Source organism: Talpa europaea (assembly GCF_964194135.1).
Source record: "Talpa europaea genome assembly, chromosome: 13".
Taxonomy (NCBI): Eukaryota; Metazoa; Chordata; class Mammalia; order Eulipotyphla; family Talpidae; genus Talpa; species Talpa europaea.
Genome location: NC_140080.1, coordinates 78,749,312 through 78,777,143, shown reverse-complemented (window position 1 = coordinate 78,777,143; position 27,832 = coordinate 78,749,312). Strand labels below are relative to the sequence as shown.

Genomic DNA, 27,832 nt, shown 5'->3' with positions numbered 1-27,832 from the left:
AGAAAGTAAACAAAGGGAGGGAGGAAACTGGTGAGCACCACATTCCAGGGAGAGGTGGTGAGCTGAGGCCAGGTCAGTTCCCTGCTCACGACCCTTCCCTTGGTGCTGCTAGTTCAGGCCCCATGGCTGTCTGCTGATGACATGTCTCCTCATTCTCCAGCTGGCTGGTTTACTGGCTCAGCCCTGGAGGCTCATCCTTGCTTTCTTGCTCTGGCCTCCCCTGAGGGATGCTGAACTTCAGGTGGTGTGCTCACGCCAGTCTTCAAAGGTCCATCCACACTTGAGGAAATAAGGAGAGCCAGCATGAACAACGTGCAACCACCTTGAAAAGACCTCATTGCCAATGAGGAGTCATCCAGGAAGTGGCCATGCCTTCCATGGACCAGAGGGAACCGTGGTGCTTAGAAGTGTTGTCTCTCTCTCTCTCTCTCTCACACACACATACACACACACATACATGACTAGGGGCAGGGGAATCAAGTGCCATCTTGGAGAGTATAAGCTAAGATGGAATCTTGTCCCAGAGAGGTCCTACCTAGGATTGCAGCCTGAATACCGAAGGCTCTAGAAAGTTCTGTGTCGACAGACTCTTTCCTTGAAGGCTTGGACTATCACAATTCATCTCAGTACTAACGTCTTCATGCCTCCCTTTAGCTCTTCATTTCCAACCTCACAGAGGGAGAAGCACTGCACTGACCTTCAGGGCTAAGCTTGGGAAGGGCATGACCTTTGAGGGGAAAAAAAGCTGAAGTTCACATGGCATACGCAAGCTGAGCCAGGAGCTCTCCTTAGGGACTCCCTTTACTTCTTTCTGTCCCAGCCACCCTTGCAGCCACAGGAGGGACTTCAGTTCATCCATTCATGGAGGTTAGGAAGAAGGCAATCTCCCTCCCCCACCTTCCTTGGGGCTGTTGCAGTTCGGGTTTCACTAGGGACAGGACCTATGGAATTTTCGATCTTCTCCAAATGGCAAGAGACAGAAAAAGCCAGCCAACTCAAAAAATAGCATGTAAAAAAGTGAATGCCTTTAAATTTGCCCAATGAGACTGTGATTTATTGAGAAGAAATCACCCACACAGAAACTGCCAGTCCTGCCTAGCTTTAGATTATAGTTATCCCCAGTCTCTCACAACCATTTGGACCCCAGGAAACAAAGCTCTGACTCATACAGGAAGCACAAAGAAATTGGGGCAAATGGGTTTACTGGAACCACAAATGCAGGCCATGAAAATTGAGATTCTTAGGGCCTCCCCGGTGGCGCAGCGGGTTGAGCACAGTGCTGTGAAGCTGCCTGCAGCATCTGCAGCACGGGTTCGATTCCTGGCCGGCCAGGGAGATTCCCACATGGCGCGGCAGACCTCATCTGTCTCACCCACTGCTCCCCTCAGCAGTGCTTTCAGTCCATCTTCCTGCTCTGCTCCCCACTCTGTCTCTGGTGAATCCTCTCACCCTCCTGCACCTCTGGCCTGTACCCCAGCTATTGTATAAATACAAAATAAATCTTAAAAAAAAAAGAAAATTGAGTTTCTCAATGGACAGATCTTAGAAGGGAGAGGGGAGACATGACAGGGGAGAGTGATGGGGAGCAGAAGGTTAAGAACAGGGCACAGTTGAGTGACGTTATCTCCTCAGTTTGCATATACACGAGCAAAAGCATTTTGGTAACCTGACTAAATGGCTAACTGGAAAAACTCTAGGAAAAGCTGTAAGGCAACAGTGGTATATTTTTAATACATTTCATCTCCATGCTCTTACCTTTTTCCCACCTCAGTGATACCTCCCCTTTCATCCTCCAGAGAAACTCAGGGCCATATAGAAAATCTTGGAGTTGGAAAAGAAAGATGGCAGTAGTCATGTGTTCCCCCATGACCAGTGGTCTGGTGTACCCCCACCCAACATAATCATCCCCAATAGGTCTCTAGCCCCTGCTCTTGCACAGAGCACAGAACTCAGGGTTCCACAGAGCAAGCATCTCGTGGGCAAATTCCATTGTTAAGCACCCCACTCCATTGATCAAAAGTCCACCTGCTTATCACCCATGACTTGTTGTATGCTCTGAAATCAGTAGAGTAAAGTAGACTTATATGTGTTACCCATACTGCAGTCAGGCAAGCCCCCTTCCTTTCTTTTCTTCTCCAAGCCAAGGAGACAAGGGTGCGTCAGACCTTGTTCACTCAGCTTGGCTTCAACTCAGCATACCCTCCCTTGCCAAAGGCCTTCTCAAACTATGCTGCCCATTGTTTTTCCTTGTAGTCTCTCTTTTTCATTCAACCTATTCTCAGAAGTGGCTCCATCAACCTAAGATGCAAATGGCTGCTCATGCTTACTGTGTTATCTACCCAGGACTGTTTACATTTTAACAGGTTTAAAGCCTTAAACTAAAGGGATGCTGGGAATGTTTAGAGAGCAGGTAATGGCAAGATAGAGGACAAGAGGAGAAGCAGCACAGGAATTTTTCTGGAACTCTTCAAATCAGTGCTTGATACTTTTCTGGGACAACAGAAGCCCAACTCAAATGGAAAATTCACTCAAATAATGAAACAGGTGCTGTGAACTACTATGCCACAGGCAGCCTGAGGTCTATCTTCACTTTCAGTGAGACTACTCACCTGGCCAGTAAAATCCCCATTAAATGAATTCCTTGAAGGCAGAAACTGATCTGATTCTTCCCTGGTTTGCTGTCAAGTGGAAACCTAAGTAACGAATTAATAGTTTTTCACATAATGTCTTCTGGATGAATGAGTGGATGAGGTCAGGCTGCAGGGCCAAGTTTCTAGGGGCTCAGCTCATGAAAGCTGGAAAATGGCCCTGGGTAAGCAACACAAGAGGCCCATTAGTCACAGAAGAAGGGGAATAGGCAGAAATTTGGAGCCAGAAGTTAACAAAAATCTGTATCTGATTTCTGGAACTCGAGGAGGTAGACAAAAACGGAAGAATAATGTAAACACACTGAGATTCAATTTTGGCCCCCATCCCAAGGAAATTTTGAAACTAAACACATGATTTTTGAAGCAAAATACTTATCTGTTGAATTGAAGGAAAGAAAGTTTACTGTTGGGGTATCAATAGGTGGTCTGGAAGATCAAGGCAGAGCTCACATAAAAATGGTAATGATTATGAAGGACAAAAGCTATTTAGAGTAAAGATTGCGGAGGCCTAACATATGGATAATGGGTATTCCAGAGGGAGGAAGAGGGAGAAATGGAAGAAAAGTAATAATCAAACAATTGTTTGAAGAAAAGTCACTGAGCTGAAGAAAGACTTGAACTTGCAGATTGAAAGTCAGGATTGATGAGAAAGACACTGAGGCTTAACTTCATAACATTCCTGAACTCCAAAGAGAAAGGGAAAAGCTCACGACTTCTAGAAAGAAGGAATAAGTTATGTACAAGGAAAAAGAATGAGATTGGCATCAGAGTTCTCATGGAAGCCAGAAAATGAAGGGAAAACACCTATGAGAAATGAGGGAGAAGGCTGCAGCCCAGGGATCTTACCCCCGGCCAAATGCCATTCACTTGTCAGGCAAAGGAGCTTATGGGCATGCAAACCTCAGAGAATACTTTACTTATTATCTCTCATATTTTGTTAGAAGAAAATACACAAAGAGTACTAAACAAATAATAAATGAGTCAGGATAAAGATCACAAAATAGAAGGTGAAGAATAGAGGAAACAGTGATGATAGGAAACAGGTCCCATGTAAAGGATCAAGTTCAGGTGCACAATGAAAGAATTACTGAGAATGTGTGCTATAGGGGTTAAGTAAGGATTCTTGCAAAAGGAAGAGGCATATTGCAAGGGAAAAAAATTAAGAAGATAAGCCATCTCAGAAAAATCTAGGGGTGGAACATACTAGAGAAGGAAAAATGTTTTGAGGATGGGGGCAATGGAGAGCAGAATGATGAAATATTATTAAGGTTTTAGTCCCTTGTGGTGGGGAAGGAACATTCCAGAAATGTAGTATCTTTTCAGGGTAAACCATTTGGCATCTTACTTTTATATAATAGTAGAGAAATGTACTTTTGATAATGATTGTTGGGAAAGTGGTAGATTTAAAAGAAAGTTAGGAGGAAATGATAATAGTTAAGACAATGGAATAAGAAAATACTACAAAGTAGGTGTGGCAACATTCAAGTCAGATAAGTTGGAATGATGATAAAAGCACTAAAGAGGATAAAATGAGTAGTCTGTAACAGTAAAGATAGAATTTATGAAGAATCAATGATAGTTATAGTTAGTGGGTGTCAAACAATGTAGCAGCTAGACATAAGACGGTTTAAGCAATGCAGAATTTAGTAAAGTTATACATTTAAAATCGACTTTTAATAACTCCTTTTCAGAAGTAAGACCCCCATAGGCAAAAAATAAATATGCACGTAGAAGAATTAAATGATGAACTTAGTAGATCAATTTAATATGCATTCCTTCAAATAAAATAATTTACATTTTATGTGTTCAAAATCAATCAAGTTCTTGGCTACAAAGAAAAATTCATAAAATATTAAAATAGAAATTTTGCTAGTTATATTCTCTGCTCATAATCCAACAAAAGTAGATATAGAGAGTGTAAGAATATTAAAGATCCCAAAGGCTAGAATTTAAGAAACACATTCTTAAATAATCCCTAGATCAAGGAGAAATGAAAACTAAAATTATAAGCTATTTAAAAACTAATGAAAGTAGAGTATTTTATTCCAAAACCTACAAGACATAGCTGGAGCTGTACTGAGGAGAATATTAATATCCTTAAATATCTTTGCTGTTAAAGGAGAAAGATCTAAAAGGAAAGAACTTCATATAATTTTTAAACATTCAGAGAAAAAGAAAATTGTTATATAAACCATGAGAAAACAGGCAAAATAAATCAATAGAATAGAAGATAAACCCAAACAATAGAAAGGACAAATAAATTCCAAGCTGCTTCTTTAAAAAAAGTCAATAAGATAGATGAACCCCTCACAAACCTGATTAAGGGGAAGAGAGCAAAATTAGGTAAGATCAGGAATGAGAAAGTGGGCAAAACCACAGGTATAGAAGAGAGATGACTATATGAGGGCATTATGAGGAACAGTATGGCTATACAGTTTTGCAGCTAAAGAAAACAGGTTATTTTCTAGCAAATTCTAGTTTGATTAAGAAGCAGAAAACTTGACTGTATCAATAATCATAGAGGTTAGAAAGATGATTCAAGATTGAGCATTAAGAAATGCAGCAGGACAAATTCTTTCTCCCTGACAGTGGAACTCTTCCATGTTGTAGGAAAGAAGATGAATAGAGAGGAAGTTGTGAGATCAGAGGGACAGGAGAAAAGACCTGGGGAGGTCCAGTGGGGACGTGGAGGGAGGGTGTGATGGGAAGAGCCAAAGGCAGTGCCTCCTCTGGAGTCCCCTGCCCCCCACCCCGCCACACCCCTGCTCCTTAATGGCTGCTTCTCTATGTCCAGCCATAAATGCTTATGTTCTGCTAGCATTTGTACACTGGAGAGGGGCTGCAGCTAGTCTGGGGTAACAGGAAAAACAGCAGGGAGGTGTGACCTGACGCTCTTCTTCACTCCCTGTGGCCCATTCCCATGTAACCCCAGGTTGGTGGTGAAAACCTGTAAGTTTAGGCCTCTTGCCCCTACTATTTGAGTGGGTCACTGAGATGAGCAAGATCTGGGGAGGGCAGGACAAAGCCACCCCAGGGGGCTCTCTCATTCCATAAGACTATTTGGGCCGGGTCAGAGGACATCTGGACATCTGTGCACGCCTGTGGGCAGGTGACCTGTGCTGGGCAGACTCGCATAGAAGATGGGGATTTGCACATCTGTCCACGGGAGACACAACATCTGTTCTCCAGCCTTGGCTTAGAGGTTTGTTCTGCCTCTGGGAGAGTTCATTTGACCACATTTGGGAAATATCATTGATTTTCTGCCTCTTAGCCCAAAGACGTTTTTTAAAAACTTCATCACTCTTGCGTGACTTCTCTTGGCAAGCTAATTCAGTGACTAACTTCACCTAGGCAGTTCTTTCTTAAATCAAACTAGTAGAGGATTGTTTTTCTATCCCCATCTATGTATCTGGCATCTCCATCACAGTGCATTAGAGAGTTGCTGGGGGCACTGTGGTTTTTCCAGATTCACTGAAAATACTCTTTTCCTTTTTTTCTTAGCCTTTATCTGTTTTTCTTCAAGCAAGCCTGGCAGATTGTAATAGAGTTAGCTTTTCATTTCTGTAAGGGCTAAAGTGGGAACTTAGGAGAAAAAAAATACAGATACCTGTGGCCAAAGTGGTACCTATAAATGGCAAACCATGAATCGGGTGGGAAGAGAAGGAAGGGGAAGGTAATCTGGTCCAACTGAGTGTAAGGCTTTTTCATATCCAAATAATTTTCATTCAAACCTGATTCCTCGTGTGCTTTTTAAAATGTCTGCCCAAGATTCTTCATTGCTATTATTATTTTCAAATCAAATGTTATTGATTTACCACTGGTGTACAACACTGTAATTTGGGAGTGCAGCTGCACACCTCAATGTATGTACATTTCAACCCACCTACCACCAATGTTCTAGTGCCACCACCGAATACCTTCGCCACCTCTGCCCACTCCTCTCACCCTCTCTGCCCGCCCCCTCTGGTAACCTCCATATTTTCCACAATCTAAGATTATGCTGCTGTAAGTCAGAAAGTGAGAGATAATGATTCAAAGGTTTTGCTCATACGTGGAATAAAATTAACCAAAGCTAGGGAATTGGCAAAACACAGCATATCTGATTCTTTGGATGGAGATGCTCAAGGGCTGAGAGGAGAGGCGAGGGGCTTTCTTAGGGCAATTAGCCCAGAATGAATGAATGGATAGGGTTTCTGGTTGTGTTGTCTATTGTTAGAATACCTTGGGGGTCTCCTCTCCATTCTGGGGAATTGAAGGCCTTCTGAAACTTTGCAGGGATAGGAAGCCCCATCCTCCATCTGGAGGGGTTTCTGAATCATAGATGGCAGGAACACATCCCCTGAATCCTTCCAGTCCTGAGATTCTATGCATCTCCCCGTGAGCTAGAAACTCTTGTACCCAAGTCTCTTAGTTTCTCTTACTTCCATGCTGGCAGACAGGGCAACAGAGTGAAAGGGTGAATGAAGGCAGGTGAGCCTAGGAGTGGACCCCAGACATTTCTGTGAAAGGTTAATAACTGGTTTATAACTGGTTTATAACTAACCCCCTAAGGCACATCACTAGGTTTGTCCAATCGCTGAAGGAGTCTCAGAGTAGATAGTCCTGTATCCGGTCACAAAACCCTATTATCATGTCAATCACCCGCTTGGCTTGCTATTGTATTGATCATCTATATAAGGGACAGGCAAACTGTGGCTTGTCGGCCAAATCTAGCTGGCTGGCTCTTAAAGTCTTACTGGAACACGACCAGGCTCATTCATTTACATGTGTCTAAGGCTGTTCTTTGCTACAATGACAGAATTCAGTACATATAAGAGACTATGGCTTCCAGAGGCAAAAATATTTACTATTTTATGCTTTCCAGAAAAAACTTGCCAGACCTGATCTATATAAATCGATACACAATGACTGAATGCAAGTTAATGACTATAATTCATGGATAACCAGATGATGAAATTCATGGATAACTGGGAGTTTTTCTATGTTCAGGGCTACCCATTTGTGCTAAGTATCACAGACCTCCTGAAACCTCCAACACCCACAAGCAAAAAGGAAAATGAAATAAATTTCCCCAGCTTTTCACATACTGAGCTCAGTTACTTTCAGCAACTGAAATCTCTGCTTAAAGTTACAGTTTGACCTACGCTGAGAAGTGCTTATCCTTCATAATAATAGTCCTATCTAGGATTCGAAATTATTAATTCCTTCCTGCTATGGAATGTTGTCTTGCCCTTACCTTGACCACCGAATATTCAAATTCCCCATTCAGAGAATGTCAGCACCCTAAACCCTGTCCCTACTTTGACTTTGAAACCATCAGTGTGAAATTCCTCCTGTTTCTGTAAAGCCTCCGGCACCTCGGCCGCTGGCTCTGTGCGCTGCGGCACCTGCAGTTCCTTCACGTGTCTCCCGAATTTCCACCCACTCTGTGTCTGCCGAGCAAGCTCAGCATCTCCAGCTTAGTTAAACATGCCAAGAAGATCATTTCTTAATCACCTTCCCAAAAGACTAAATATAAATGTGCTTGTTTTAAGTCAATGACATTTAAAACACATGCCTCCCTGCTCTCTCCAGCATGCTCATCACCAGACTTCTCTGATGTTGCCCCATGGATCGTTTGAGCAGAAAGAGAAAATCAGCAACAGGGAAGGGTAGTTACAGGCGTTTGGTGCAAGCAGAGGTGAGGAAGGTGAACGCTGCAGTGGATTGACCCAGAATTGAGACCCCAGGGGACAGACGCCAGGGCCGGGCTAAGCGCTCTTCTGCCGGGAGCGTGGCTAGTCACCGCTGGGGGACTTCTCCTCTTCACCGCTTTTCACCGTCAGGTAGTAGACACGGTTGGCCTCTGGGTAGGTGATTTTGCTGAGTGGGAGCTTGTAGATGGCGGGATTGTTGGTCGTCAGGAGCAGGAAGGTGAGAGTAGAGAGGCAGAAGGGCCAGGTTCCTGGTGGCACACCGACCTGGACATACAAGCCCTGGGCTGAAAATGATTCAGGAACCCCGGGAAGAAGGATGTGGCAGGGTTTGAGGAAGAAGATCCTCCCCAGGGATGGCACTATTTTCTGGATTTATGGCGTCAGAGTAGTGATCATGGAATTTGAGGTGCTGGTACCTTTGGGCACAATCAGAATCCTTTAACGAGGCACGAGGATGTAGCGGGCAGGGTTTTCTGGACAAACCCTGGAGAAACCTTGGCATGGGCTTTGTGTGGAGCAGTAGCCACCCTCACCCACTCAGGATGTGCCCATCAAACTCCAAGGAGCCTGATGTCTGGCAGGGGAAGGGTACTTTTGGGTAGAGTTGAGGAGAATCCAACTTACCACTGACATTATGTTGGAGAGGGCGGCTCCCATGTATGCACAGAATAGGGCTGTGGGGGAACAAGGATGATTGAGAATCAGCCTCCCAGATTCCCTCCAGCCCACCCCAAGACAGGGTCCCACACTGTCTCCATGGCCTCTAGTACCCCGACATCTGGCATGTCTGCCTGGCATCCTTTGTCATCTTTGTGGGTGCAGCCCATCTCCCATAAGACTGTGTCTTCTCTGAGGGACACATATCCATTTAAACTCCTCATTTCACTTCTCCACTTCCAAGGTAAACTTGCCTAGAGTCAGAGGTCAACAAGTACCTTTTGCTTGTCCACACTGACCTTGGGGATGGTCTAGCCCTGGCTGGATGTCTGTCTTTCTGGAGGGTAAGTGGTCAGAGTATATGAACTCCCAATAGGGTACCTCCTGTCCAAGACTCCCTGTGGCCATGATGCTGCTGGAACTGTACCGAGTCCCACTGGAGTTGGCCCTGACTGGGTTCCTGAGCTAGTCCCTAGGAGCCAAGCAGCTGGACAGTTAGGGGAGCCATCCATACCTCTGGTTCCTCTGGACTAGCTCCTTCTGCATCTGTGCTTTTTTTGCTCTTTCTGTTTCTCTGTCCAGTACACCTTCTCTCCACTCATTTCCTATCCAAATCCCACACCAAAAGTATTGAGATAAGCTCCTGCCTTCCCCTGAAGCCTTCCCAGATGGTCCCAGCCACAGGAATCTGCCAATTCTCTGCTGGCTAAAGGCAGTTATATTCTGAACCTCAAAATATCTGGCACTTTTTGACTTGACAAATATTTACTGATCCCACTGCCTCCGCGGCCACTCTCAGGCTGGCTGTTGAGGGGGATACAGGGACATGGAAGTCATTTGCAGTCTCCATATAGTGCAAAACAAAACAAAACAAAAACAAAAATAAAAGATCTTATGGATGCTATTCTTCCCTTTGTCTCTAGTTTTGCTTATGAAAGTCCTGTTGTTTCCAGAGAAAGTAACCTCAGGACAGGAAGACTGGTGCAAAGAAGAGACTTCTGCCACTGACATCACTTCTGTCATTGACATCTGTGTCCCAGGGCAAGTTCATTAACCCTTCCAAGGCTCATTTCCTCCCCTGTAGAATGGGGCTGACATCCCATGTCTGGCAGTGATCTTGGGAGGACTAAGTGAGTTCAGAATGCAGCATGGAGTGCGGTGCTGGGGAGTGACTCTGGTAAGGTCTAGTGGACAGTCCCTTCTCCAAGCTTCCACAGTGATGCATAATGCTTTTCTGAGACCTCAAAGCTCCCAGGTGTATGATCCCATTGGAATTTTCCAACAATCCTTTTAGACATTACAGTCTTAATAATTATTTACGTAATTATTTCTCATCTGCCAGACTATTGCTTCATGAGGATGTGGTCACCACTGTATCTTCCATGACTAGTGTAGGCCTTGGTGCTTAGTAAATGGCTCTATAAATGCTGCTGAATAAAGAGTTACTGAGAGCAGAAGTGCTGCCACTATCATGTGCAGAAATATCTGTACACCACACAATGCCAGGCAAATACAATAGTAGCACTAGTGCTTGTGCCTCCATTTGACAGAGAGCAGCCTCTGCCATGGCCCAGCTGATAAGGACCCCAGCATGAACTCCCCCAGCATTAGGACCTGGCCACAGGTTCTTCTATCACTGCCTCTCAGTTCTAACTAGGTCACAAGGTGATTGAATCATGGAGGGGAAGGAGTAGCGGGGTGACTTGGTTGTCATCCTTTCGGAATACCCACCGCAGACGAGAGCCAGAAGGTGGGTCTGCCAGGTGAGGGCGTAGAACATGCCCCCAATGGCAATGCAGGACAGGACGCAGTTGTAGCTCCAGAGGCCCATGTAGATGTTCTCGAAGGGTGTGGCCACCGTCAGGGCTGTGGGACAAAGTGAGGCATTTCTGGCTGGTTCTAAGTCACACTTACAAAGGCCATTCATATCTGGGGCCAGGTCTCAGGGTGACCTCATGCCTGCCATTCCCCCCAAACCGCAACCCCTTCTCTACTCAGCAAAGGAGCCTCTACAAATGGCATCTCATCTTAGCGAAGCAAGAATGAGAAGAGACCAGGGATTTCCAAACTGTTTTTCAAAGATTTCACACAGAGGGTGATTACTTCCAGGGTGACAGGAGGCTGAGGAGGTAGACGCCAGGCCTCTCCACTTCTTTGACTGGAGAGCAGCACTTTCAGGAAGAAGGGTTTCAGTTGAAAAGTTCTGCTTTAGGTGATTAAGAAAAATGATCTATGTACATATAGAGATAGATGTAGAGAAGTGAGACACGAAAGGGAACAACAGGTGAATCTGGGTAAAGGATTTATGGGGCTTCATGTACTATTTTTATTTTTTGTAATTTGTTAAAGTTTGCAATTATTTCTAAATTTTTTTTGGATTCCTGTCTCCATGATGTTTTTGAAAAATATCAGAGTAAGTCAAATGTTCCCATTTCTGAGAGTTGTTTGCACATACACATTAAATGTGTACACATGCATGTTCACACATGACTATACATGTGGACATATTTATCAAATGGCAATTCTCAAATTCAGTTTCTGAGAAAGTTTTTTCTCAAGTTTTTTCTTTTACTTACTCCAAACTGAGTCTGCTACTGCTGCTCCCTACTTGCTGTGGGTTAACCTTCTTCTCCCACCCCTCAGCTCCAAGGCTCAGTTTGCAGGTCAACCCTGTCTTCAGTCTGCTGGTACCTCCCCACATAGCCTGCTCTGCAACCTGCTTCCTTTGAAGACTCAAGAAAGGAACAAATAAGTCCCTGTCACTGACAGTGTTCAAGGGTGCCAGTGAAGATAGCAAGTCTAGAATATTGCCACTTGTAGGAGAGAAGTGATCTCAGGAAAATTCTCCACTCCCTGCAGAGAGGGGCCCTGTCCTACCTGCCAGCATCCCCACAATGGAGCCAATGGCGGCATGCAAGCAGATGAGTGGTGAGCAGATGAACAGAGCCACCAGGAACACGCCACCTGTCCAGGGATTGTTACAGCCGTACACCTGGCTGACTCCGACGGGGATGGCTTGTAGCAGCTGCAAAAGTCAACAGAATCCAGGTCACTGGATTATGGGCCCATAGTGAGCAGGCCTTGGGGCCAGGATTGAGCCATTCCTGGGGGGCTAATGGGCTGGAACTGAAGCTGGCTGTGCCTCCATTGTGAGAGAACATGTGAGCTCCAGGGCTGGAAAAAACAGCTCCTTACTCCACCACCTAGCAGGCATCTGAGCATCTCTCATGCAAAGTGGGTAGGGCCCTCTATACAGGGTTTAGACACGATGGACATGCTGCTCCTGAGGGATACAGGACTTCTGCTCTGAGAAGAAGAGCTTTGAGAGGAGGAGAGGACACCTCTACCTGAGATTGTCATTGGGGTTTCTGGCCATGATGGGATTTCCTTTAGATGCTCTGAAATCCTACAAATAGTCCAGGAATACTGGAGATAGGTTAGGTTAGATAGAGTTTGACAGATGAATTGACCCAAGTCCACCCAGGTCACTGATGGCCAAGCCAAGGCTAGAGTCTCTGAACCTGACCACTCCTCTATCAGTTGCTGCTGTACCTTCAGTGGTCCTCTGGGGATTGTGGGAACTAGGAAGCAGCAGGAGGAGGTACCTCCCCTGCTCTTGAGCACCTGGCTTTACAGAGAGGTGTTTTGTGTGGAGGTGGAGCATCTGGAGAACAGAATGAGGCCCAAATATTCCTGAGCTTGTGAATCATTGGATGGTGCTGGAATTGGAGATGAGTCATTTGGCAGTGATGTCAGGTAGCCCCTTTCTGTCCTGGAAAAGTTGGGGGCAGGTGGATGTGGGAATTACCTCAGCATCCTGCATTCCTCAAATTTTGGGAAGACATGGAATATTTTTTGAGGAGATTTCTCCCAATTTTCCACACTTAAGCCAAATTCCCTGGACAGAGAGTTTTCAGGATTCTTTGAAAAAAGACCAGGCCTCACCCTGTGATTCCTTGCAGAAGTCTATGGGCTCTGATCCAAAAGGTGTTAGGCTATCAGAGACAAGGGTAAGCAAGACATAGGAACTCTCGGGGACACCTCAAACACTATCCTCTAAAGAAATGAGACAGAGTCCAGAATTAAATCGAGTTGTTAAAAATTACAAATTTCATCTAAAGGGAGAAATGCAATTAACTCCCAACATTTTTATAGCAAATTACCCATAACTAATGCATTGGCCCCTAAACTCTGTTGTGTAATAGACTCCCCTGTCACCCCTTCCCAACTTATCAGAATGTCTGGGGAGGGGCCTTCATATCCCCCCCCTTTTTTAAAAAAAATAAAAATCTCTAGGTGATTCCAATGTACAGTCAAGTTTGGAAAGCACTAAGCTAATCATTACGTATTTCTTGAGCACCTATTATGCATCCAGCCACAAAGAAGCCCTGACTTGAAAGCAGTCATATGTCCAGGTAGTAGAGAAGGAGTCTGCAGAATTCAGAACTGCTAAGGCAGCCTCCTTCTGTTACAGAGGAGAACCCCCGAGCCTGGAGTGGGGGAGCTGACACACCCACAGTCACACAGTGAGCTTGTGCAGAGCCCCCAGAAGCTGGAACCCTCAATTCCAGGCAGCACTCTCCCTGGCTACCAATCTCCCTTCTTAGCATTTTCCCCTCAGAGGACTTTGGGAATCCAGATAATTCAGCTTGGACAGAAAAGTCACCTGACATCACTGACAAATGAACCATCTCCAATTCTGTTATAGGACAGGGAGAGGGGCAGCCCAAACCCCGCAAACCTGCCTATTCTAAATGGGTTCTGCCATCCGCCGCATCAACACAAAACATATGAGACTTTAATGGGAAGGAACTTTAATAAAACTATACAGGTAACAATACAGGTAAGGCAAAGAGTCCAGTTTCTAAATGAAGCACCCAAAGTTACCCGTCCCCTTGTGGGTAAAAGTCCATCCATATGGGATTGGCCCAGAGCAAGGCCCCAAAGCCTGCCACAAGTCTAAAGCATCTTCCAGTGGGGACCCACAGAAAAGGGTCAGAAACAACCAAACAAGCCCAGAAGGAAAAGAGCAAAATCAACATCAAGATAAAAGCTGCCATTGTCCCCTCCCCACGGGTCTCACCCACATCTGTGTCACCCAGTCCACGACCAAAAGACAAGCGCAGTTTCTTCACGTGTCTCTAGGCTCCATGCGCCTCCTCCAGGTCTCCTGGCTCCATCCTGCTTCCTTCCTCAGTCTCTTCTTCAGCTTCTCCTCTTTCTGCTGCTCCACCCTCCCTTGGGTGGGGCAGGGAACCTCCCCCTTTCCTGGGGACCACCCTGTTACAATTCCAGCACCACCAGTGACCCTCAAGCTCAGGCTATGTGGGCTTCGTTCTGTTCAAGAGATGCTCTACACACTTCCCCTTAAAACTTGGGTTTTAAGCCTAAGCAATCAAGAATGAGAGAATGAGGGAACAAGTTGCCTTGGAAAGAAGCCTCCTCCCTGGCATCCTGTAGTTTAGCTGGTGAACTGTGACCCTGGGGCCACTTCTCCCCTCCACACTGTTCTCCAGGCCACAGCTTAGACCCTGGTGTGAAGGGCATTCAGGTGTGGGTGGAAATTTACTGAGCACCAGCCTCCTGAGTACTCCAAACAATCGTGTGACATCAACAAACCTGGGTAAACAAAAGGAAGTCACTCCCTCCATTGTTTTAAAGAGGAAGAGGGAAATGGCATTGATTCTTCAAAACTAGGTGTGGATGGTGTGGAAGAAAAGGAACCATTGTCACAGCAGTGGTGGGTGAGGAGGTCAGGGCTGCGCTTGGGCTCTGGGTATCTAAATTTGGGTCCTATGACTTATTAAATGAATGAGAAGCATCTCCTGATCGTGGCCTTCTCCAGTCAGGTCCTCCCTGGCAGTGTGGGTGCAGTGTGGGTACAGTGTGGGTGCAGTGTGGGTGGGGTGGGGACTCGTGGGCTTGTCTCTCTGGCAGTTCCTCAAGCCCCTGCACCATCCCTGGGACTGTGCCTCTTGGGGAGGCTCAGGCACAGTGGGTCTATGCCCCAGGGCAGTGTGCCTCACTGCCAGAGGAGGGACTATTAAGGAGTCTATCAAAGCTTGTTTGTCCTGGCTCCTGCCCCAGTGTTTTCCACTTGAGAGGGTGGCTTTCCCTTCCTCGCAGGGCTCTCTTTGCCTTTCCCATTTTCTTGGATTTAGACCCTACACCATCCTCAGCTGCAGACAAAAAAAGACAACCTAAAAAGTGTTTGGTGGACCTCCCTGGTGGCACAGGTGGTTGAGTGCAGCACTGTGAAGCTGTCCACAGCCTCTGCAGTGCTGGTTCCATCCCCACTGGCCACAGAGCAACCCACATGGCATGGCAGACCTCTCCTGTCTTGCCCACTGCTCCCCTCAGCAGTGTATTTAGTCAGTCTGCCTGTTCTGTTCCCTGTTTTGTCTTTGGTGAATTCTCTTACCTCCCACACATCTGGCCTGTACCCTGGCTCTTGTATAAATAAATAAATCTTAAAAAAAAAAAGTTTGGTGCTTAGTAGCAGTGTCTGTCACTGGGGTCTCATAGGTTTAGGGCCTGGTATGGTTCTCGCTGGAGGATCTGCTGTTCACCCCTCTACCCAAGTGGTGGACATCCCTGGAGCTGAGCACCCTTCCACAGGGTCACAAGAGGTTTTTGCACATCTAGACGATGGATGCAGCTGGGTGGTGAAGGCTCAGAATTCAGCTCTACAAACAATATTTGAAGAATAGTTTATGTTTCCAAATATTTAAAGGATGATCAAGGAACCAATAATGGGAATGACTCTACAAAGCAGAGTTGGAACCAAAGGGAGATGGACTGCTGCGGAATGTGAAGAACACTCCACCATTTAAATACTAAGGATGAGCAGGCTGCACTACGAAGCAAAGGCTCTCAGCGCCCTGAGATTGCTCCACGCAGAGCCTGTCCAGCCTTGGCCTCACCAGGTGGTGGTTCAAAGCTGGGCTGCCTGGGTGTTAAGCTCACGCTCTAGCTGCAGTTTGACCTTGGCCTCTAGCCTTCTCTCTGCCTTAGTTTTCTCTTCTATGAAATGAAATTAATGAAAGTACTTATAAAATTGGATTATTATGAGAGTGTGTTAATAAGTTAAGGGTTTGGAACAACTTTCTGATATGGACTATGATTATCTTAGTGTTAACCACTTTAATGTTCACTAATAAGACCAAAATTTTACAATTCTACAAACAGTACAGTTTTACAATCTATATATTTTATGTTAAATTTTTATTATATTCTGTTATTCTCCTATGTCTGGAGATCAGTCTAGTGCATGGTATGTACACTTGCATAATAGGATATAAAGAAAGGTTTCCATTGACATTTTGGACTGGGTAATTCTTTGTTTATAGAGAGGGGTCTGGGATGTTTAGTGTTATCTCTACTCACTAGATGCCAGTAGCACACCCCTTGGCTCCTTGGTCTTGACAATTAAAAAATGTTTTCAGGCTTATATTCCCAGGAGAGGCAAAATTATTCCTGTTTCAGAACCACTGAAATGGCATAGTACATAAACTTTCACCCCTGTGTTCTACTGACAATTTTTAAAAATCCTAATTTAAAACATTTACTTTAGTATCTTGTCCCTTTGCCCAACTTCCGTCTTATCTAATATTTCCCCCTTAATCCACCCATTCTGTCTGTCTCTGTCCTCCTGTTTATGATCTGTTGCCCTGCGCAGAGTGCAGGCTTCACAAAGCCAGGGATATCGTTCCCTTATTCCCATGTCTGAAGAAGAGCTGGCACATATTAGGTCTTCAGTAAAGGTTTGTTGAAAGAATATATGGAGATGACAGTGACCTTTTCCTGTCCTTGTCCCTACTAAGACCCACCATCTGGTGGAAATCATCTAGATAAACTGAGAGCCTGGGTAATCCACAAATCCAGAAAGCAAGGTCTGAGGCGGAATCAGGGGTCTCAATTCATGCCATTGGGTAACTTACCAAGGGCATTTCAATCTCTGTCCAGGTGATATTGGGTACTGAGGACACGGGCTCCACTAGTGTTGTGGGGAAGAAGAGGTTGTAGTGGCCTGTGGCTGCCAGGTACAGGGTCACGGCGATGTTGAAGGGTAACGTGAAGACAGGGAGGTCCCACTTGCTGAAGATGGAATTCAAGGCACTAGAAAGAACTGGGCTGAAGATGGAATAGATAAAGGGTCAATCACTGAGATCATCCTTGGGGCTACACCAATCGTCAGCTCTGGTCACTATGCTGACCCACCATCCCCTCTCCTTGGTACAGCCATCCCTGATTCCCATGAGACTCTAGTAGTCCACTGGTCTGGGATTGGGAATAAGGTGTTCAACTTAAGACTACGCCTATGAGAAACTGATTTTAAAAGTATTGTAATCTGTTTTGAATAGAAAACTTTATAAAATAAATACTTCTGTGTTTCTTACATCTTACTAAGCAAAATGTAATCCTTACATGTCATTCATTACCTTTGGATCATTAAGATGTAGATGGCTGCCGTCATGGGCTGTGATAACCTTTTAGAAATCTCACCTGCTAGGAGGAGGTTGCTATGGCAAGTAGTATATGCAGGCTTGGATTCAGCTAAGATGAGCTACTTGGGGAACTGCCATGTGTCCTCTCTATTCTTTGGAAAGGACATAAGACAGATGTAGCTGGGTGCAAATCTTAACTCTTACTCATACATTAGGTAACTATTCTCCCCTAGATTCAGTTTTTCCTGGAAGGGGCCAGCTACACTAGACATCAAACGCTCTATGTTCACTATACTCAATGAGCTCTAGGGAAAAAATAGGAAATCACGTGATCTGGCTAACTGGTCTACCTTTAATTAATGACCACTCATCTCAAGTAGCCATTTAAGACTACATGAAACCTCACTGCACATTCCAAACCAATTAACACTCCAGCTTGCTGAGACAACTATTTCGCATTTTCTGCTCAAATCTTTACTGTGTGCTTCCCTTTAGTTTCAGCTAACCACCTTGCTTTACTTCATTAGGAAAACAGAAATTGCAAGATGGGAAATACTTCTTCTAATATGAGATCCGCATTCTGACTACCTGCATTCCCACATACTCAGCCTCTCTGCCTTTTTTTTTGTTAATGTGATAGAAATGTCCCCGTTCCTTTTCAGCTCTTTCCATTCCCCCCAAACCCCCATACTTCAGGCTGCAATCTGTCTCAATGTCTTTACCCCTCCCTGCCCTTCCCCTTCCTCTGCGTACCCCCTCCCCCCAACCCCCCCTGCCAGCTTCAGTCTTTCCTCTGGATCATTCTTAGAAGCATACAATGTGCTACAGAATCTTCTTTTTTTTTAAAAGATTTATTTTTTATTTATACAAGAGCTGGGGTACAGGCCAGAGGCGTGGGAGGATTCACCAGAGACAGAGTGGGGAGCAGAACAGGCAGACGGACCGAAAGCACTGCTGAGGGGAGCAGTGGGCACGACAGGAGAGGTCTGCTACACCATGTGGGAATCATCCTGGCCAGCCAGGAATCGAACCCACGCTGCAGCAGTTGCGGACAGCTTCACGGCGCTGTTCTTAACCCGCTGCACCACCGGGGAGGCCCGCTCCAGAATCTTCTAACTTTAAAAGTCCTGCCCCTTTAACCTGATGCCCCTTCCAGCTATTGCCTTATTTCTCTGTCCCCTTCATAGCAATACTCCTCAAAATTATTGTCTCTCCTTGCTATCCCAATTTTTCTACGTTCATTCTTTCCTAACCCTATTCCAAGCAGACACATGTTCTCACCACACCACAGAAATTATTCTTGTCCAGTTCACTGGTGACATCTATCTTGTCAAATCCACAGTCATTCCCTGCCTCCCTCATTTGTTGGCTGGGTTTTCTAATTGGATTGAAACACTCTGTCTGGCTACTTCACTTTCTTCCCGCTTTTCCAGCCGCTTCTCAAGTGTCCATCAGTGATTCTTTCCTCTTCGGCCAGACATCTAAGCAGAGCCTGTGGCTGTTTTGGATCTTTTCTCTCTCTTAATCTTATCTTTCTGTTACTCTTATCTGTTAATCTCATGAACAAAATATCTTCTACATGCTTCTGTCTTCCAAGCCCTGACTACATCACTAACTTGCAGATTTGTACATCCAGTTATCTTTCCACATCTCTTTTTGGAAGGCCAAAGTTTAATGTGCTCAGAGAGAATTCTGGAGTCATATCTGTATCTCCCCACCAACCTTTTTTTCTCTTTGTCATTTTCACCAAGTCAGGTGCCCAGGCAAATTACAGTGGTGCACAGAACCTTTTATCCTTTACCTCATAATTCACAGTCTCTCACAAGTCCTGCTGTCTCTACCTTCTTCCCCCAAGCAAAACCACCTCTCACCACCCTCATGGCCTCGTTACTCCCATTCCCCTGCGGGTTACTGTGGCAGACTCCTAACTATGCTGTCAGCATCCAGTCTTGCTCCAGTTAAAATCCATTTTCCATACTGCAAGCGGAGTTATTTGTTTAAAGTAAACCATATCCTATCACTCCTCTGCTTACAATCCTTTAGCTGCCTCCCATTACAGATGTAGTGGAATCAAAGGGCTTACTGGATCCATGGTATATGGGGTCTTGCCCACCTTCTGCCCTCACCTCCTGCCACCCTCCTTTGTTTAGGTCTTCGTTCCCACTGGTCTTGTCTCCTGAACACATTACTCTGCTCTGCTCAGGGGTCTTTGCAGAGGCTGCCGCTGCCTGCAGTGTCTTCACTCAGATCCTCAGTGATCAGATCCTCATTTACCTATGACAGCTTGAATGTTCCCTCTGCAAAGTGGCTTTCCCTGACCACCCACATCTGGAACCACTCTCTGTCTCATTTGTCCTGTTTTCTGTTCCTAAAAGCACTTATCACATCTTGAAATGATCTTTCCTAATAATTAGTTTAGGAGTTTCTTTCCATCTTTGCCAAGAAGAATGTAAGCTCCAAGAGGATGAGACTGTCTCTTGTTCACAACTACCCCACATCGGGACGGTGCCTGCACATAGCACCAGGCACACAGCAAAAATGTGCTTGTTGGATAAATCTGGCAAACAGCACCTCTAATACCCTCCCTCTGGACTGGATGTCAAGAGTATATAAGAGGATTGCTGAGCTGCTGGAGGAGTGGTGCAGAGCTCAGCCTAGAGAAGGTGCCAAGGTGCTCTGTCTTCTATAGTGTAAACGGGATGGGGAGCGCTGCAGACAAACCACCCAGTGTGCTGGGCTGAGGAGCTGTGTTGGAAGCTTCATTCCATGCAGCTATAAATTAAATGTAAGCAAATGAAGATGAGTTTCCCACTCCTCACACGGGGCCTTGTGGGTCCGTTAAGGAAATCCCCACAGAAATGACTCTTATGCTCTTTGTTTTAATGGATTAAGAATGACAGAAGCCCTGAGAAGAAATATAAATCGCCCAGAATGCTTAATATAGTAATCTATTTTAAGCACTACTAAAAATGAATGGGACCGTACTTAAACCAAATTAATTTGTTTTCAGTTTTATCTGGTGTTAGTAACTCCAGACTTGAAAGCAAAGAAAGACATTTACTTCTTAGAGATGTCAGAAATCAGTCAGTGCATCTGGGAATGTGGGGGACATGGGTTCACCCCAGGCTACCTGCCCCTGTCCCACAGTGGGCACGCCCTTGGCACCCCATAACACTGCAGAGGGCTGCAGATTCCAGTGAACTGAGGATCACGCATGTCTTTTCCAAGCACACCCCTTACTCAATGGATTCTTGTTCTTCACATCTTTTTTATTTCCTTGCAAAGGTCTCAACTGATGCGTCTCATACAAAGGTTCTCTGTTTTAAATGTAGACATTTTGTTCCAGCATAGTGCTCTGATTCTATACCAGCTGTGTTTTCTGCCTCTGTATCTTGGTTAGGCCACAAGGTAGATGAGCTCCATGTAGCTTGGGGTGAGTTCAGAACCCCAGTGTCAACAACTTTGGCCGAGCCTCACCTGGGGTAAGTCACTTAACCTCTTGCCTTGGTCTTCTCTTGTGTAAATCGGGCACAATGATAACCCTACCTAGCACTGTGCCTGATGTGTAGGAAACAGTAAATGTTAACCTTTATTTTAAGCCTATCATTCAAGGAATCTTATCAGCATAATTAAAAAAGGTGGTTTTATGCTGCTTTATAGGGTCCCTGTTATTCTAAGTTCAAAACATACCTTTTGTGCGACAGCTGAACTCACAGGTTTTCATGGTGTCTTGGGAGACAGACTGGCCTGACTATAAAGACATTGGGCCCCAGACGGTGCCTATCCCTGTTTTGTGTGAGACACAAGCAGCTGGGGCCCCTAGGGGCTGAGAGCAGAGAACGAGATGCCTCACCAGGCCATGGCTGTAAAGGTCACCGGAAACAGAAGCCACCAGTAGTAGTCTAGCTTCTTGGAGAACGCGGCCAGCAGCAGCCCCACCAGCATCCCGTTGTACCCGTGGAGTCCTGCAGCGATGGCTGACCTGCGGGCAACATAGTCCTTGGCTTTGGGGTTGGGGATGCTTACCAGGCCCCTTCTTCCTGGCACTCACAGAAAAAGTCAGCTGACTCAATGACGACTGGGTCAGACACACACACACACTCATGTGCACACACTTGATTATCTGTGCTGATCTAGTATTAAACTATGTACATTGTCTCCTGGGTGTCTAAGCCCTCGGCTGCTTGGGGGATCTCACACTGTCAGGTGCAGAGTGTCACGTGTCCTAGCACTGCCAACCCTGGCTGGTGGCCTGTTAGGTGAGTGCTTTCCATACCCGAGGCTCCCTTCTCTCACTAGCAAAATGTGGACTCCATTACCTGCACTGTCAGCCTTGTGAAGTGGTGACAAAAATCACACGTGTCACGGCACGGCAGAGCTTTTCAAACTTTTTGACAATAATCCACAGTTGGAAGGAATGTATTTTATAGTATGACCTAGCTCATTCTCTCTCTCTCTCTCTCATGCATGCACACACACCCCAACATGAATGTAACAAAAATTTCACAAATTATTTTACTTTTACTACATATGGATTATTATAATTACTCTATTAAAATTTAGAAAATTAATTTTATTTTTTTTTTTACATTCAGGTAGTGTTGGTTTAGAACACTGCATGAGACTTAGAGGTACAGGATCACAGCTTCAGGTGTGTGTTACCCCACACCTAGCACAGTCGGCAATTGCTGTTGGCAGTTAATTCATGATCCACATATGGGCTGATGATCCCAAAGTTGAAAAAACACTAAGAATATGAGCATTCCCAAACTTCTCTGACCCCCAGAACCACCCAAGATTCTGACTACAAACACCCTCAGATCCACTGACTGGAACTCTCTGGAAGGGAGGAGGAGAGCTTGAGCTGAGAAGCCACATTTCTTAATCTTCACCCACCCCTGCGCCCCATGATTGATGCTGGCCCTGAGGAAAGTCTGGGAACCATTGGAATAACATCCAACAAAGTCTGAGGAAATGGCACGGTGCTAGAAAATGCTGGTATTTATTGCTGCTTGAACTTCGCAGTTACCAGAGCATCATCTCCAGCAGGAAGGCGCCTGCCTTGCACCGCCCAGTGCTCCTGTTTGCTCCTCTTCTCCATTCACCTCCACTCCAACTCTCCCCTGCCCCTCCTCCCTCCTGCATCCAGTGTTCCTAATGCAAAGGCTGCTGCTTTAATCTCCCAACACCTAGTGCCGTCTGCCTCTCTGAATGCTTCATCATACGCTGTACCCTGAGACGTTTCTTGCCATTAGCCTTGTCTCCCTCCACTAGCTAGTAGGCTCCACCAGGGAAAAGCACCTGCCTCAGGGGAGTGTTTCCAGAAATCTCTACAGTGAAATGGAGCCTGGTGCCATCACTTGCTGTGACACAGAAGGAATTTAATTCCCAAAGGGTTCTAGTGACTTGGTCACTTTGGGCTGGTGGGTAGAATAGGGCTGGTTGATCATTCAAGGAAATGTCTCTCCACCTGTTTGCCCCAAGACCCCAAGACCCCCTAGAGAGGGACCCACCTGTCCTGGCTCAGGGCGAGGGCAGTTAAGGTGGAGACCACTGCCCCCAGTGCCCCGGCGATAGTCCACCAGGGATTCTGGATCAGGAGGCCGATGAAGATGACAAGCCCGCTCAGAGGGTTGTTGACGAACATCACCTGAGCTGTCCCCCGCAGGACCCAGTCGGTGAGCTGGAGGGCCAGCGGCTTGTCTGAAAGAGACGGCAGAGCCTCAGCCTGCACCTCTGGCTGCACCATTGGCTGGTGTGGCAACCAAGGCAACAGGGACGTGGGGCAGGACATTTCTCCTCATTCAGCCTGGCACCAGACTGGGTCTCCCGGCAGTCTGTCTGCAGAGGAGTCTTCCCTTTTACATACAGCCTGAGACCAACCTAGCACCGTTCCAGCCATTGGCCTGGTTGGCAAGGAATCCCCAGGTACATTCCAAGGGAAATTTCTGGGTCCAAGGGAAGGGGTGGGGCGGACGGAAACTCTTTTTGTATCGAGCTCTATGACTCAGTGGAGGACTGGTGTCCGAGAAGAAAAGAAAGTATCTGGAGAAAGGAAGCTGGGAAAGAATTGGTTTTTGCTCAGCTGTGACCCTCAGCATTGAGTCAGGACCCAGGAGAGCTGGGTCTAAAGAGGGGACATTTGATTCCCAGAACAACCTATACAGGTCAAGGTGAGTGGAGCTGCGAGGGGAAGGACATTGTTGTAGCATTTAGTTTGGGGAAACTCGGATAAGGAAGACATGGAAAGGAAAGAACCCTGGAACAACCGGGAGGGTGATGTGCATATCTCCTTGGCATGCAATGCATGACTGTGGAATAAGGAAGACGGTTCAGCTTATTCAGGAAATGGCTCCTGGCGGCTAACGCGGCTGTCCTGTACCAGTTCCATGCAAGAATGAAGAATTTGCAAACAGCTAAAATCAGTGCAATACATTTCATTCCAAAACTGGGAATTCCAGGTTGAGAGGGTAGATTCTATCCACCCAGGGTCAAGGCAGAGCTGGAGCACCCCAACTATGGGAGCCACGGATGAGTGAGGGGGTGACTTCTTCAGTTCAAGCCAGAAAGTGAACTGAGCCCCTGACAGGGGCCGGCTGCTCCTTCACCCACATTTGCCTACCTTTCAGCCAGTTCCTGCACTCCTTCATCTCGCCCGTGAGGTAGCCCACTGCTTGGAAGAGGCTGATGCCTCCCCGGCGGGCTGAGCCCCGACGGGCCACCTCGCTTCCTCTCCTTTTACTCCGGTCACTGGATTTTTCAATTTTCACAATGTGGCTGTCTTCACTGGGTGGCCGGAGATCCTTCCAGGAGAAGCCATGACAAGACATCAGGTAATGTATTATAGTTTGTTGCGAACAGGGGTGTTGGGGGGAGGGGAAGGTTGTCAGGTTTTTGACAAAGATTCAAGACCACAGGCCCAAGGGTAAGACACATGCCCCTGCCCGAGGCTGTCCAGGCCTGCTCCGCCCAGGATGCCACACTTTCTCTAGAGCTGGGCTTCTAACTTATGTGCCATGGATACTGTTTGGCAGTTTGGTGAAGCCTGTGGATTTCTCCCCAGGATAATGTTTATGTTTGTAAAAATAAAAATGACAAAGGAAATGAGTTATAACAACATGCAATTATCACAATATTTAAAAAATTGTGATTCACACACAGCTGTGGCAGATCCAGTGCACATTATGATTTCAAAGTGGTGGTGAGTGACTATGTGGGGCCTCCTCATCCCAGTTCAGGACTATTATCTAGGCCATCCCCATCAACAGGGAGAGCGGAGGCCTTGATGGGATGGTCCTGCAGGCTTTACCCTCCTCTGCACGAATGGGTCCCAAGGACACATCCCAGATCTCCATCCTCACAAATCTCCATCTCAAAGTTCACTTCCTGGGGAACCAAATGTGTGACAATGACAAAAATCTCAGGCACTACTAACACGACTGGTGTTCATTGCTTATATTCACAATTGCAGTAAATGCTGAAATTCATTGGAGGTTATTGAGAATAAAGATGCATTATTTTCCTCATTCAAGTTCATGTCCCCTCATTTCTATCCCTGGAGTCCCACTCAGGGCTCCTTGCTCTAAAGCTACATCGTCCAAATAGCAGCCAACAGGACAGGCAGCAACGGAGGACTTGAAATGTGGCTGGTCTGGACTGAGATGCGCGTGAAGTGGAATTGGAGACTTAGTATGAAAAGACAATTTAAATATCTCAGTAGTACTTTATATTGATTACATACTGAAATAACAATAATATATACATAATTGATTTCTCTGTAATAAACCAAATAAAATATATTATTAAAGTTAATTTCAGTTGCTTTTTAAAACTTTTAATAACATGATTAACAGAAAATTTAAACTTACCTATGCAGCTCACATTGTACTTCTACTGTACACTGCTACGCTATAGATTCCTCCCACCTCCACCCTGTAGAAAAACTTAAGTGTCTCGAGGACAGTGAAAACAGCTAATCCAAACCACAATGAGAGGCTGCTTGAGGTGCGCCTAGGCTATCGTAGGAAACACAGACAACATGAGTTTTCACGAGGCTGTGGAAATGCCCACTAGGCAGCCATTTTGGAAAACAAGTTGGCACTTACATTAAACACAGAGTTACCAACGATCTAGCAATTCCACGTTTAGGTATATACCCAAGAGAAATAAGAACATATGTCCACCCAAAACCTTACACAAATGCTCCTAGTAGCATTATTTATAACAGCCATAAGGTGGAAACAACCTCAAGTCCTCAACTAACAAATAGATAAAATAAGGCATATCAATACAGTGAATTATTATTTGGCCATAAAAAAGAACAATGCGTTGACTCAAGCTATGGGTGAACCTGAACACATAACAAATGACAGAAGCCAGTCACAAAAGGCCACATATGCTAGGATTCCACTCATAGGAAATGTATGGGACAGGTGAATCCATGGAGGCAGAAAGTCATAGGTAGTTGCCAGGCTCTGGGGGGAGGGAGTGACTGCTAGTAAGTTTGGGGTTTCTTTTTGAGGGGTTGAAATACAGAATTAAGGAGTGATGATATCTGTATGACTTGTTAATATGCTAATCCCACTGGAATATACACTTGTAGCAGGTGAGTTTTGTGCTATTATATGAATTATATCTCATTTAAAAAACCCGAGCAGTCCTGTGTCCCTCTCCAATGTGTCAATAGCACCAGCCAGGCTACCTCTGTGCCACTGTGGGCAAGGAATGCTAAAAGCCCACATGAACCAGGGCCTTCCTTTTGGATACTATAGAGCAATTCAGGGGAGCAGGTCTAATGGGTAAGAGCTGGGAGACTGGATCGAAGACTGTTGTGTGTGTGAGTGTGTGTGTTCCCCACTTACCCTTAAATCACACCATCCCCAGAGTCACATTTTCTTTCTAAGGCCAATGGGGGTCCATCGGGAGTGTATGCTGTGAATGGAGTGGGGGTGCATCTCCCCAGACAGTGGCCCTTCGGTGGCTTTAGGTAACAGGTGCATTGGGAAGTGGGGAAAGCAGCATCTTGCATCACCATCTCTCCCCAGTCCTCACCCGCCACCCCTACCTGGGAAACACCTGGGGGGAACATTCCTCACCTTTTCTTCAGGCATTTCCAGGAGGGGCAGAGCGGGGTGCGTGTCCTGGGGGCTGGAGGGCCAGCTGGGGCTGGTGAGCTCTGACTCCTTGTAGAGTTTGTATCTGCTGGGAAGAGGCTCCGCCAGCAGAGGGCTGCTGTGAGTGGTGAGCATCTCCTTGGCAGGGCGGGCGCTCATCTGTGGTACCAGGGAAGGGAAAGAGCAAGTGAGTCAGAACTGGGCCCAGAGGGACTGGGCTGCGGTCGTCCGGTGATGCCACAGAAGGCTGGGTCTGTCCCGACACACAGGACCTGCGGTCCCAGTGGCTCATGTAGATTGAGGGGCCCAGGGCCATTCCCCCCACAGGGAAGCTTTACCTTCCCACATACCCCCATTTCTCCAAGTCCAAAAGAAAGTCCATTTCTGTTGTGAAGAGTTCCCTGACCACCCGATGAGAACAGATTCCTCCTATTTTCCCCCCGATCACTGAAATACTTTTTCTTAGCCTTTCTAATTGTGGGAGTTAATTGTACAACCTTTCCCCCTTGATACACACACACGGATGACCCAGAGCTTCCAAGTGAATCGGGGGGCATCTAAGAAAAACTCATCTTCGCTGCTGTGGAGCCTACCTACATGGTTCACAGTTGACCTCTAACTCCCCTCTTCTCCTAGCAGCTGCTTCAGAAATGTCATGATTCAAACATTACTTTCGCCTCCATTCTCCATATTCAGTAATTCTCCCTCATGTCCACAGTTTTCAGTTAGCTGCCACCGACTCTTAATTTCTCCAAAAATTCACAATTGAATATCTCCACTTCTCAGATTTTCCTCCAGACCATGCTCCAAAGGGATCCGAGTTGTCAGATTAACACTCAAATTCGTTTGAGTTGAGTCCCTGCTTAATTTTTTTAGTGGCCACAGGTGCAAAAGATGTCTTTAACATGCGTGTGTCCCAGTTCACACCTATGCTGTAGTCTGTCCCTGTACCTCCCTCTCTCTCCAGGCTAGACTTCACCACAGCCTCCTTTTAGCCCTAGAAGGTGTTAAGCACTTTCCCACCTCAGGGCCTCTGCAAATGCTGGTGTGTCTGCCTGGAGGCCTCTTGGCCTTCTTTTCGTCGGAAGTTTCTATTCTTCCTTCAGGCTTTGTCTCAATCGTCATTTGTTAGAGAAACCTTCCCAGATAACCCAACCATGGTCTCCTGTCACATTTTGCAAGCAGTGACAGACTTGTGTATTTATTTGTACTGTATCTATCTCCCGACCTGGACTTAAGATTCAGGAGGACATGACCATCTCTGTCCTGTT

General features: G+C 46.0%; 1 protein-coding gene across 1 annotated transcript in view; it reads right to left on the bottom strand.

The window, feature by feature from the left end:
- The window catches only part of SLC14A2 (solute carrier family 14 member 2), a gene marked incomplete at both ends in the record, with an annotated part of 49,487 nt that extends 22,767 nt beyond the window's left edge, over window positions 1-26,720 (bottom strand). Inside the window, 9 exons of the mRNA XM_084252385.1 lie at window positions 8,434-8,608; window positions 8,969-9,018; window positions 10,733-10,867; window positions 11,879-12,026; window positions 16,942-17,134; window positions 21,302-21,430; window positions 22,962-23,151; window positions 24,071-24,251; window positions 26,544-26,720. Of these exons, the coding sequence (XP_084108511.1) occupies window positions 8,434-8,608; window positions 8,969-9,018; window positions 10,733-10,867; window positions 11,879-12,026; window positions 16,942-17,134; window positions 21,302-21,430; window positions 22,962-23,151; window positions 24,071-24,251; window positions 26,544-26,720 (1,378 nt within the window). The remainder of the gene's footprint in view (window positions 1-8,433; window positions 8,609-8,968; window positions 9,019-10,732; window positions 10,868-11,878; window positions 12,027-16,941; window positions 17,135-21,301; window positions 21,431-22,961; window positions 23,152-24,070; window positions 24,252-26,543) is intronic.
- Between the last annotated feature and the right edge of the window lie 1,112 nt (window positions 26,721-27,832).